We start from the raw sequence: 13,978 nt of genomic DNA, 5'->3' as shown, positions 1-13,978 counted from the left end.
TGCTCGTGCTTCGCTCTCGTTCCGCGCCTTCGGCGCTAACCCAACTTCCCGAGCGTCTTTCTTACTTTTATTTTCAATTATCAAGTTAATTTTCAGCTAACAGAACCAATTCTAAATGGTGCCAGAGTAGCTTTCTGGTTACAAGATGATGACAAGACATGGACTCCTATATTGGGCAGATGCTTCGACAGTGCGGAGAAACCTACACTCTTGTTCCGGCAGTTAACAGTCGCCAAGTATAAGAAGAAAAGTTTAAGATTTTTAAACAATTAATGTTCAAAGGCGTGATTTTGCGCTTAATCTGCAAAGTTTAACGTATGTTAAAAGACTGTTAAACTCGAGCGTATAAAGATGGTTATTTTTTGTTACGTTAAAAGGCGTTAAACTGTGTAATGTTTAGTGGAATTGTACTTTACCTGTTTAACGACACATCTCGCGCCACGGAATTTTAACCAATTATTGTTTAAAATGACAAAAGCAAATGGCGGCCACGAGTGAATGCTGGTCGTGCTGCTTATGGTATCCTGAAACTTCGTTCAAATAGGTAGGTTTGAGTCAATCAGGTTGCACCAAACTCGAGATTCGTTTGATAAGTTATGCATAGACATCATTGAGACATAAAGGATGGATATTGATGCGTTCATTTGCTAGATTTAACAACGTCATTGGGATTGACATTCTAGCGATACTGTACTGTACTGTACTGTTCTACGTGCACGGTACATGTATATCACCAATGTGTGTACCGCGATGTTCAGTTTTGGGCATACGCACAATAGCTTACAATGTAGACGAGATGCATTGAAGTATCGGTATGCTGGATACCGTATCGAGTGTGTGAATTTATTAGCGTTGATGTATTGTATTTTAGCATTGTATCGTAATGCATGCGAGAGAGAAAGGCTTACTAGATTTTATTTTTTACTCGGATACATTGCCCGGATACATAGCGGGTTGAACTGATAAAAAACACTTTATGCATGAAATTGTATTTTGAACGAATCTCACAGTTGACCAAGATCTGATGACTTCAAATCTATCATGAATTATGTTTCAGTATAAAATTTTAAAAAAGAAAGAAAGAAAGTCCCAATCATAATTAAATCCAATACAACCATTGATTAAGCAGTTGTATTTCTTAAACAATCCTTAGATAAAATAGAACATATAAATCATTATCTGTTTAGAGTTATTAAGCAAATATTGATTAAAAGACCTTAAACAACCTAGTTGGTTAAGCACTTAAACTTGAAGCTGGTTAAAGTGCTATATGCATTTATCGGTTAAAAGTTTTAACCAACTATTGATTTGAGCCTTAAACAACAAGAAAATTAAGGGCCCTTAACCAATATTTCGACGAGAGGACCACGTAACTAACACGAGTTTAAGATTGATTAAGATTGTTTAAGACTTTTTTAATTGGCGAAATAAGAGTGTAGCACCTTGTACGCTGGGAAGGCATGTAAAGAAAATGGCTACCTTGGTGGGTGGGAAGAGATGATTGCTGTGACGGATCTGGACGACATTTACCATACTAATAAAACAACACGGGTAAATTGCGATATAAGTAAGTACATGCAATCGAGCAAAATTCAGATAAATTGCAGCAATTTGTTTGAATGAGCTGGCTGTCGAAACTGTCGACATTACACGATCAGCTGTATAGGATTACATCAATCAAATTCACATTCAACATGTTCAAGCAGCATGACACACTGGTTAAGGTGTTTGCCTTTGGTGCGCGAGGTCCCGGTTCTATAACTCTGTAGGAAATTATCAAATCTGCTCTCCCCTCTCATCTGAAAAATTGTTGTTCAAAAGTGAAATTTAATGTGCGTGGTTAGCTGTGGTTAAGATAAGCGATTTCGACAGTTGCCTCTTTTGATTGAACTTGGATAACCGTTACTTTTGACAATATAAGCGATTTGAACACAGCACCTTTGCTGCTTTGTGGCAAGTTAAATGTCCTACATGCATCAAAATGGCTTCTCATTCATCGGTCTATCATTGCACGGAACGAAATGTCATTTTAGAGGTTGATTTTTCCCGGGGATTTTTCACAATCGCTGCGCTCTTCTCAGTGATAATCACTTCTCAGGTTAGGAGCTGTGCAATAATTATGACGGGGGGGGGAGGTGGGTAAATTTCCAAATTGCGTGCCAAAAATTGTTGCCCCCTGACCTGCCAATTATCGCTTCCCCGTCTCGGTCTGCCAACAAATCTCCCCCCCTTGCACATGCCAAATGTTTTGAATCCCAACTTGCAAACCTTTAATGGTCTGTTGCGGGCGCATGCCAGCGAGCAGGAAAATTTGCATATTGAAGCGTTTCCGTAAGCCGAATTAGTGCCAAAATCGCTTGGCAAAAATTGCTTGCCCCCTTTTCGGCTCGAAAAAAATTTCTTGCCCCCCCCCCGAATTTAAGATCCTTACACAGATGACAATTTCCAAAGAGTATGGAATAGTGTTAACATGGTTAAGGGGCTTCTGCTTTTCACGTACTTTCTTCAAGAAACAGGTCTTGTTCTACACTATTCCACTTTACTCACAGATTTCTTGTGCTGGGTGTCATTTATTGGGCTGTGAATGTGGTCCATGAAGCTGTTCCATGTCAGTGCATTTTGCTGTTGTGTCAGTTTGACAACTGCAGGTCACTGGCATATGTTTAGAGTAGGCCTAGAGTATTGATGTAATTATGTGTGTAATTTTGGTTCATTTTGATGCACAGGATTTTAAGATATGACTTTAAAATTACAAGTTTGTTTTTGTTTGTTTTTGCTTAGTGTTAGGAGAACAGTAATTGTATAGTGTCTTCACGGCAAAAAGTGTGTTTAGGAATTAAACACTTTTCTTGCACCACATTCTAAACATGCTTGATTCCTAAACCCTATAGTGGCAGCCATAGCTACTAACCGCTCCATCTCGGGGGCACTTGACGTGATGGGGGTGTGCAGACAGCGCACTGCAAAAAGTGTGTTTAGGAATTAAACACTTTTCTAAACACTATCTTGCAACATGTTTGATTCCTAAACACCAATGTCTAAACACATTTCTAAACATGTTTGATTCCTAAACACCAATGTCAAATTTCCTAAACACAGCCCATCAAATTCCTAAACATGTGTAGCATTTAAACATGTTTAAAAACATGGTGCAAGATAGTGTTTAGAAAAGTGTTTAATTCCTAAACACACTTTTTGCAGTGTTGATCATGTTGATCGATGGCCGCAGTGTTTGAGGCGACATCACTGCCTCCTAATATCCCATATTTCCGTTACCGTGATGGCTTCGCGTCCGGTCTGAAAACTAATTTATATATTCATTAGCATGAAAACCAAAGGGATGTGTATGTTTTTAAACAAAATTAAAATTACTTTTGACTTTTACATAATTGTTACAAAAAAATAGAAAATTAAGAATAAGGCGGTGTAGAGGTATTGAATTAACCTTTAATCGAGTGACCGGGGTTCAATCCCTGCCCAGTCCTGATTGTTTTCGCTCTCTACTTATTATAAAGTCAATTTGACACAGCTTTTAAAAGTCATTTAAAAGATCAAAAAGAATGAATAACAATGTATAAACAGTTCCATCGACAATGACATCAAATATCGTGTTTTTTTTATAGGTGATGATTCAAAGGAAACAAGATGCGTCGGTAAAAGGCCTAGGTGTGATGTCGAATACATAGGAGGAGTACGATGTTTCAGTAAGTAACTACTTTGATTCGGAGTTTACTCTATATTTTATAAGACACCGATCTGACGTCATAAACAACATATCTTTTCTGTGATGATTACTTCCACGTGGCAGTGACTCGTGATGTGAATTCTTTGTCGCACATGTGACGCACGCTTTACAATGTACCGCTTTTGTGTGCGTATGTCAATGAGACATTGCGCAAGTTGTACTTCCTCGGCAATGGTAAAGATAAAGTTGTCTGATTGCAGATGATATTCTTATAACAAAACGGACAACAAATGACATAAAGACCAAATGCAATTTTAGTATTTTAAAACTTTACCCGGGCTTTATTGGAAGACTGGTTCGCAGTGCCATAGACAGGGTCTATACCAATGCTGGTTCGCTCTTTTTTTTCTCGAGACGAGTCTTTTTGTTGTTATCTGACTGATTATCAAACTGTACTCTGATATCTTCCCAATTGTGCTATCTTTGACTTATCAGGTTTACACTTTCGCTGTTGTTTGGTAGGATGAGAGTCGCGAACTTACAAACTTGTTGGACACCCAGAATACGATTAGTCCATATACTTATTGCATTACGGTATGTGTATATCAATCCGGATATCAATTGTTGTTTTTTACTAGATTCCACCAGAGCTAGACGCACAACATGCAATTCAGCAATACCGGTGTCGTATAGAGGTTGACTCTGGTGATGAGTGGGTTCAAGTTTGTCGGTCTAATAATAATCAAAATACCGCATCACTTTGTCGCACTTTGGGTTTGGAAGCACAGCCAATAGCAGAAAATTGTATCACCGATCTAACAGGTATTATATTAATTAATCAAGGGCTATAGCTCAGTACAACACTGCCACATCTCAATTTCGGCCTCGTATCTCACTTGAGTCTGTGTTGCGCAATTTAATAATGGTGTTTCACTCCGTTTTTGGCAAAAAGGCAGTGTTGCGCCGAGGTCCCCAGATGCAGATATGTGTTATTTTCGTTGAAGATATAATATAGCCAATACTTTTTTTTTCCAAAAGTATATATTCCCAGTGATTGGTAATTGGTAATCACTGATTGCGAATGGCTATAGAAGAATATTTTGGGTTAGGGTTTGAGTTAACGTTAACGGTAAGGTTAGATGTAGATAGGTTTAGCATTAAGGTTAGGTTTAGGGTTCATGAAATGGCATAATTAATTGTCATAAATCCTTTCTGAATTGGAAATGTTGGTATTGTTGCTTTAAATCTTTATACATGCTAAATTGGGCATATCCTTCATGTAATATTTCGTGTAATGCTGGTTTCATACTTTCCTGCCGCTTGCCGCTTTGAAGATGATTTCACTTCACTGCGCAGTCGCCCAAGAAACGCTAGCGGTGACCAGCGGCAAGCCGATATATCGATCACTCCACCGCTTTGCCGCGGCGGAAGCACCGCTGGGAACTTATGAGAACAAAATACGATTTTGGAGCGGTGCTGAGCGGCAAGAATGGCTTTCAGAGTCATGCCGCTGCCGCTCAGCGGTGTGCCGCTCAGCGGTGTGCCGCTCAGCTTGCAGACAAGTGCAAGCGGCATGATGAAGCATCATGCCGCTCAGCGACAAGCGGCAGAAAGTATGAAACCAGCATAAGAAAGCCTAAGCTGATCCTAACCCTAACCCTAATCCTAGCACTAACACTATATTCCATGTATACTGCGCCAATAAAGTATCCTTACACTTGGAAAAATAATCACAATTTCCAAACTAAACAATATTGGTGTAATTTAGTTGTTTTAATAGATGCACTATCTCATCCTGCACATTATGACACCACATTGAATCAAATGTGACTTCAAGAAGCAAAGTTACAAGCATTTGATTAGACGAAGGTCCGGTTTTAAAAGTGACAAACTGGCCTATTCAAAAATCCACAGACTAGACATCTGGTTTGAGAGTGGTGAATGGCTAATTTATGCGTTTGACTTTAATTTAAAACAAAAGGACAAAAGAAAACTGAAACAAAAGAACTGACAAATAAAATGAAAAGTATAGAGAAGTAAAAACTGAAATAAAAACTGCTTTAAATAACGCTTCATTGAAGAAACTGTGTTGTCTCTTTGTTGCGCTTGTTGGAATCTTTTTGCGCCGTGTATAGGCCGGTTTGTCACTTTTAAAACTGGACCTTCGACTATTCAATTGCTTGTAACTTTACTTCTTGAGGTCACATTGGATTCAATGTGGTGTCATAATGTGCAGGATTAGATAGTGCATCTATTAAAAAAACAAATTTGTCCGGTGAACATACTCATTATCATCGTTTGGTATGTTTTATAATTACGTTTGATATACACCTATCCGACTTCGCCATTACTGCGGTGTCCCCGATGTAAAACTGCGGTGTCCCGAGGTCGGGGGTTCCATCCATTATTTATTGTGTGCTATACAGAATTGTACCCGGGAATTGTACACAACAGTGATATTCAATACACAATCATGAGTATTGAATTACGAATTAAATCTCCCGCTCTGGTACATCTGTGTTGCCGTCAATAGAGGGCCAAATACAGTAAACGCTTCTCGGATTGGTGTATAGGTAATCGGTTCCATGGGTGTGCATCGGTAGACGCTTGCGATAAGTGCACCGTGAAATGTTCAGGTATGCGACTTCTCTCCCGGACTCCTCTTGAAAGACAGACACATTGAATAATTATTGAAGATCACCTAGAAAGCTAGACAGATCACGTTCACTATACCCACATGCATAATCAGTTATTAAAACGACATTCTCCACTACCTTATGCTTCTGTGCATGTGACTAAAGCCTTAATGTACGATCTTTTTCAGAATATACCTTTTTTTTTTTTTTTTAACCGATTTTTGGCATATTTGTAATACTTATACGTGCACATGTTCCAACTTAAATCTATGAGCAAACTGTCAAATTCGTCCTATTTGTAGTAGGCCTAAAACGGGATTATTTTCTGTTGGTACGACATATTATCATAATTTTTAGATTATGATAATATGTCGGAACGACTCGCAAATCGTAGTCTTATACAGAGCCAGTTTGGTTACGCTCCCTCCACATGGAGGCCGCACTCGCCGTCCTAATCCAAATAGTGCGAGATATTTCGAGTGAAGTTTATGATGTTGTTTCTTTGCACATTCCCAATGTTTTTCGCGTCCAAATGTATTTGGAACTTTCATAATGATTGCATAATATCATTTTGGAAGAAAAAAAGAAAAATCTAAAAATTTAAAAAGATCGTACATTAAGGCTTTAATGAGTGCGTAATTCATGGGCTCTTATAGCTGCGTGTCTTATATCCTATGTTATTAGATGATTGTCCCTCTATGTCATGTGACTGAAGGTTTGACAAAAATAAAAATAAATAAATTTCGGAATTTATATAGCGCTTTTTCCAGAGGATTCAAAGCGCTGTAATTTCGCTGCGTGGTGAATCATCACAATCAGATCGCATCAACTAGGCTAGTTGCAGCCGAACCTGGCGCAAACCTATCCGCACTTAGATTGTAACATCCACCCATTTTCCGCAGCTCCCCAAATTCCATTGGGTGAAGGAAGTTTTTGATAACGAAACAACTAATCACCGATTTTGAAAGCAGGAGGAAACCGGAGATCCCGGAGAAAACCTGCGAGAGCGAGCATGGATCGGGATAAACCAAGTGCACATGAGTCCTTGGGCCGCGCCGGGGCTTGAACCCGGGACCTCAGTGGTGCAAAGCGAGGGAACTACCGCTGCGCTAACTCGCCCTCCCAAAAATAAAGTTATCTTACCTGATCCAGGATTTACATTAAAGTCACACTTGGGTTACATTTGCTTTTCACGACAGGCTTATATCATGATTACCGGGCATGTATAGCCTATATACCATGAATACTATCCGACTATGAAAGTCTAAAGGTTGCAACTTTCAGAGTTTCCATGGTTTTGGACCAAGCCCATGACTCTTGAAATCAAATTTATGAAATTTTGGTCCCTCAAAGATCTTTAATAGAATCACGTAGTAGATGTTGTTTTTATACATGTTTTTAATTGTTACCCAGGCGTATCAGGTCTGTGACCTGCTTTCTGGATTGTTTTATACCTTAATAAATAAATAAATAAATAAATAGATATTGGTCCAAAAAGGAACGGTGTTTGGTGTAGCTTGGTGTTTTGGTGAAAGGGTCATTTTGATTCACATGATTTCATCTTAGCGTGGGGTGAGCTCGCGAATGTGTATGGGATGTGTGGGGTGTGCAGTCATGCAATTGGTATATCATGTGGCCTTAACTTTAAAGTGACTTGTTCGCTGATAGCGGAAGTGTTCACGAAAAGCAACAGCGTCAACAACAACACAAAACATACTGCAGTTACTGTCCGTTTTCCTATACACAATACACAGTGCTCTCACCATTGACGCGTAACCTCTACAATGTATGTTAGAAGTATAGGCAATTGCCTAGTTAACGTCACTGTATGAAAAATAACCGGCCAATATTTAAAGTACTCTTCTGAAATTCTAGACAATATAGTTTTGTAACATGTCCTAAATTTTTAGCTAATTTAGATGTTTGGAAATATTCGCACTTTGGTGTTTTAGTGTATGTTATAGGTAATAGGACATTGCCTAGTTAACGTCACTGTGTGAAAAATAACCGGCCAATATTTAAAGTACTCTTCTGAAATTCTAGAAAATATAGTTTTGTAACATGTCCTAAATTTTTAGCTAATTTAGGTGTTTGGAAATATTCGCACTTTGGTGTTTTAGGAAGGATATGGATAACACCAAAAAATATGAAGAAATTATTTCCAAACCGTGTTACGGTCCACAGCCATTGTGTTTCTCATTTTCAAGAATGTGGTTAACAATATGCACACTATTGTCTCATTTCGTGAACAAAGGTCCACACAGTATTGTTACCTTGCATTTGCTTTATAATCGTTCACCCAACTGAAACTATAATACCAGCTCATTGCACAGGTAAAACAGAAACATATGTAGTGTGGATTTAACCAGAGAAGATCTGATGTAACATAGTTGAGCTGTTTTCAATGAGTGTTATCTTGGTTTAATAGCTTTTAATGGGGTTTAAGTCCTGCAAAGGTCGTGGTAAATTCTACTGTAGACATGACTGCATCATGAAACGTCAACTTTGATAAATTGTTGTTTTTATACGTTCTTTCTCATCAGTGCCAGAACACCAGGCCTGCAGGAATCCGGGGATTCCGGAGTTTGGTTTTCGCCGCGATAACTCTGATGTTTTTCCTTTTGGAGCGACAGTTGAATATGATTGTGATGGCGATTATCGCCTACAAGGTGCACAGAGGTTAGAATGTGTTTTACAAGACGCACATGGGAACTGCAGCTGGAGTGATGAAATCCCCATGTGTGTTATAAAAAGTAAGAATTTCTTACGCGTTTGCATAGTTAGAGCAACGGTAAACTGCTGATATCGTATGTAAAAAAGTGACACTAACTACACTATATACGTCCGCAATTAGGCTATTATAATAAATTGTGCGCAAAAATAGCAAGTACATTGTACGCTTAAAAAGGTTAATCAACCTAACAACCCTAGTATAATAGATGTTTAACGTTTTAAATCGGCGCTGTTCAGTAAACCCGGTAATCAGCAGTTATTAATTTTTTGAACACCTTGTTTAAAGCCATATTATAACATTTGCTGAGGAGAACGCCCTCAAAGAAATTTTAAATTCTGTTTTTTACACGATTGTAATCTACTTTAGTCAATAAAGATACTCTACAAAAATCAAGACTTTAGGTGCTGTAGTTTTGTCAAAATCCAAAATTTTGAATAAAACGATGGAACCGGTATTTTATTATTACGATGCAAATATTAGTCGAACACGTATGCACAGTATGTACACGGCTTGCGGGATTAACATGCACACACACCCCGCACAGTGTCAACACGCTATATTATAAATATTTTTTTTCATAAAGCTCCGTAGGCCTACTCCGTTGGTGATCAATATTCTATTGTTGACACAGATCAAGAAAGTTTACATATGCATTGTGATATACACGTGTGATCGAATTTTCTATTATACAAGCACCTGGATCATAAATGTGTTCCTTTATATAATTGTAATTCTCAAAATTAAATATATCACAATTTTAACTTTCGATTTAAAAATCGTTACGCCAAAAATGCAGTAAAAATGTATCCAGAGCAAACAGTGATGGCCGCTAATTAGTGTATTTAATTTCAAGTTAGTGTATTTAAAACAAAACCTTGGTTTTACCTCAAAACAATAATAATAGTAACACCATATGGGATACTAGAGCATGCGCAAATCGTAATAATGTGTAGAATAGAACTTGATGGTATCTCATATGATAGTCGTACTATGCTTAGCCTGAGTCGCTCGGCCTATCTCGAACAAAATCGCTATGCGTAGCTATTGAAAAACGAGAGGATTCGCCGTACTATCACGGCAACATACATGGGTAGTAAATTCCAATTTTCTATGCTTTACCTCACTTGTTCGGCTCAAAATTAAAAGGGACATATCTGACAGTAAAAGCTAACATTTTATGGAAAATAAATACCAATCTATTTTTAAAGAAATGTTATAATATGGCTTTAAGTGCTTTTTTACCGTGCAGTACACTACGACATTCCTATTGGAGCCGCCTCACAGGTACATCGTCGCCAAGGTACTTGGCTGGTAATGTGCAGTACCAGGGGAGTACATACGGTACCAGTGTAGTACCAGTGCAGTACAGCTGCTGTGTGCGAGGTCCTGTGGAGTAGCATCATTGTGTGTAGGAACTCTGTGTGTACCAGTCTGGTACCATGTGCAGACAGCCTCAATAAGAATCTTATAGCATATAGTTATCATGGTTATGCACCTTTTCATTTAATTCAATGATTATTTCAACAGTGAGTACTTCGGCTGCAACAGGTGAACCTGGAACAGCACACACAAATGCTGCAGGTATGATTACTTGATTCGTTCATATGAATTTTGCGACAAAATAGGCTACATTTTTATGTGTTCGGTTATTTCACATAGGCCTAATTAAAATGTGTAAACCTGATGATAAATAATGAGAACAAGCTTTTTTTGTTGTTGTAGGCCTATCTCAAAGGCCCCTTCAGTGATCCCAGGGAAAGTGCCGGATAAGTCATTAAATTGTCGTTAGGTAGGCCCTATTTCTGAAATGAAACATCGGTATTACCAAATAAAAGTTGAAGCTTCATTCAAATACACATGTATCTAATTTCATTACAGTTTGATGTAAAATGTCCCATTTTTCTTGAATACCTGGCTTGATGCTTAAACACAGACTAAGCTAGACTAGCAGGCTATGTTAGCATATCTATGAAAAATGTGCAAAAAATTACAATTTTCCAAATGAGCAAATCGATGAATAGGTTTTAATTGACCATAATACTATAACACGAGTATTACGTCATAATATAGATTTGCGTAAACAACTATCCAGGCATGAATTGTCTTCAAAAATACAAGGGTGTAAACATGATTGGTGTAAACATGAATTACTCGTAGTTTCGGTGCAATATGCCTTAGAAAGTAAACTTTGGTTATGTTGGTGAAAAGCACATTTTGACCAAAAGATCCTCTCTAGGGCGACAAGAAAACGTGCAGCACCTTACGACGGCCTGGCTGATTGATATCCATTCTCACTAGTGGTAATAAAAAAATCCAGACAGGCCTATCTGGAATTTTTGCAAAGATCAGGAATTACAATTCAAAGACTGGGTGACATTTTGATGAACACGTTACGCCGAATTTGCTGGTATATATATATTACCGTGATTGACAGAATCATTTAGATGATCTATGACAGAATAAGCTAGAATATTGAAAGTAATAATGTTCTATTCCATTTGTTCTCTTAATTACCAGATGCTGCTCTAACATCAACAATTATTATCGGAGCAGCTACTGTAGAAGTTGGAATATTTGTAATCATAATCGTGATTGGCGTTGTGATATATTGCAAGAGGTGAGATATCGGTATTGCAATTTGGACGTGGCGTGGCGGCGCTTTCTTGGCTTTTAAGACATTGACGGGCAACCGAAGGTGTCAAGATGTCCAACGCGTACACACCCCCACCTCCCACCCCACACACCGATTCGGTTGTCAGTATCCCATACGCACTTCCCCGTTACAAACTTGATTCAGGGTAGATGTACGCATTACGAACGATATAAATACTTTGTTTTAATTATCATCCATTTCCAGGCGGAAGACCCCAGAACGAGAAACTCCTAAATGTGAACCATACGCCATGTATAGGTCTCCGACGGACGATTCATCACAGCGTCCACCTACCGACATATCTGGGCCAGAACTACCAGGACATCTTCCTGTATCCACAAATGTTCCTTCTCCGGACAACTCATCACAGCGTCCACCCATCGACATAGTCCTATCTGGTCCAGAAGATCTTCATGTACCATACGCCACATATGTTCCCCCAACGGACATCTCATCGCAGCATCCACCCATCGACATATCTGGTCCAGAACATCCAGGACATCTCCCTGTACCACACGCCACATATGTTCCTCCAACGGACGACTCATCGCAGCATCCACCCATCGACACATCTGGTCCAGAATATCCAGGACATCTCCCTGTATCATACGCCACATATGTTCCTCCAACGGACGACTCATCGCAGCATCCACCCATCAACATATCTGGTCCAGAACTTCCAGGGCATCTCCCTGTATCATACTCCACATATGTTCCACCAACGGACGACTCATCGCAGCATCCACCCATCGACATATCTGGCCCAGAACTTCCAGGACATCTTCCTGTAGCATACTCCACATATGTTCCTCCGATCAACTCATCGGCTTATCCACATGTCGACGCATCCGACGATGAAATTCCATTAGAGAATATGGGGAATGAGAATGTGGACGATGATATCACAGAAACATCCGACGAGGATGGCTACATCGAAGTGATTCCTTAACGCTCATCCTATGAAGGGGAAGGGTAGTGGTGGGGTTGGTGCAACCACGCCCCTCCATCGGGTTGTCTATCCAGAGCACTAAATTGCAAACATTTACCACTTGTGGCATAAAAGTACAACCTTCCTTTGCGCTCGTTTTTTAGTAATACAAACTTTACTATACTATGATAATATTGGTTTATGTGAATATTCTGTAAATGTAATGCGTGTAGCTGGTTTTTAAACATTCATGTTCCTTTGATTAGTCCATATGCCTACTTTGTGTATACCTGCACGGGATTTCCTAATTTTTCGAAGGCGTCACAGCAACGTCATTATTGAGAATAATGAAAAATAAAAAAATAATTTGAGATCAGTTTTTTTTAAATATTGGAGCACTTTTCAGTTTGTGACCTGTTTGCTAATTTTGCTTATACTTTGAGAACGTCACAAGTGGGTAAAACTATACTTTTTCTGAATCCTATAATGAGAGGAATACTTTATACCCTTGCCTTATGCCTGACTCTTATTAATAATTCTGAAACATTTTGGGTTGAAATTAATCTCCCTGACACAAACCCAATTATTCTAGGTACAGTGTATCGTATTCCTTGATCAAATTAATTCTATGCTTCAAAATTGTGCTCCTAACCTTATTTCAAAACCTTTTATTGTAAAACAGTCTTCAGCTTTATAGCCAGCGTATTAATGCTTTCGCTCGTATTACAGTTAATAAGCTAAACCTATTGTCTCTTGGTCAGATACTATTAGCTCTGGTGTTCACAGTCTTGTAAGTTGTAACATTTCTCTCATTTTATTAAGTTTCCGACTAGCATTACAAAATCAAGATCACATAAAAAGTTTAATGAGAATAATTTTGTAAAATCTCTGAGCCATATAAATTGTCGTGTTATTTAAAGGTCATGAAAACATTTTTAAAACGTTTTATAAACAAAAACTATACAACAGCATTTAACAAACGTTTACAAAATGTTATTGCAAAATATTTTTGGCAACAAGTTTTGCAAATTATTTTGTTAACATTTAAAGTGAGTATTTCGTGATCCTAGTGTAGCGGGACGGCCGTTTGTCTAATATATATGGATTATGAAGGTCAGGATAACCGGGTTGACACCAGTCCCCTGGGGGGACACTGTAAGTTTTTGAGTGAACCGTGGGTAAGTTGTGGGGGACAGAACCCCACCTACTGCCTTGTAAGGACACACTGAAGCACAATAAAATTTATGTCTCAATCAACTAGTTTTATTAACTTTGAGATCACGACAACAACATCAACAACAATCTACCTGCACCTACTCCCTACTACCCTCACCACAATTTG

General features: G+C 38.6%; 1 protein-coding gene across 1 annotated transcript; it reads left to right on the top strand.

Moving 5' to 3' along the window:
• The first annotated feature begins 1,497 nt into the window (after nucleotides 1-1,497).
• LOC140166902 (uncharacterized) lies at nucleotides 1,498-12,810 on the top strand. Its single transcript, XM_072190387.1, has 6 exons — nucleotides 1,498-1,551; nucleotides 4,324-4,507; nucleotides 8,865-9,074; nucleotides 10,583-10,636; nucleotides 11,573-11,672; nucleotides 11,913-12,810. The coding sequence occupies exons 1-6, from the start codon at nucleotides 1,498-1,500 to the stop codon at nucleotides 12,655-12,657; spliced, it is 1,347 nt and encodes a 448-aa protein (XP_072046488.1). The 3' UTR covers nucleotides 12,658-12,810.
• The last annotated feature ends 1,168 nt before the right edge of the window (nucleotides 12,811-13,978 follow it).

Source organism: Amphiura filiformis, chromosome 12 (genome assembly GCF_039555335.1).
Source record: "Amphiura filiformis chromosome 12, Afil_fr2py, whole genome shotgun sequence".
NCBI lineage: Eukaryota > Metazoa > Echinodermata > Ophiuroidea > Amphilepidida > Amphiuridae > Amphiura > Amphiura filiformis.
The sequence above is the reverse complement of the archived record's forward strand: the minus strand, read 5'-3'. Positions and strand labels throughout refer to the sequence as shown.

Bases quoted from the DNA above. Each gene is read 5' to 3' on its own strand.
- LOC140166902 (XM_072190387.1), top strand. From the start codon at position 1,498: ATGATTGCTGTGACGGATCTGGACGACATTTACCATACTAATAAAACA. The intron at 1,552-4,323 runs GTAAATTGCGAT...GTTTTTTACTAG, and splicing joins ATACTAATAAAACAACACGG to ATTCCACCAGAGCTAGACGC. The intron at 11,673-11,912 runs GTGAGATATCGG...ATCCATTTCCAG, and splicing joins GTTGTGATATATTGCAAGAG to GCGGAAGACCCCAGAACGAG.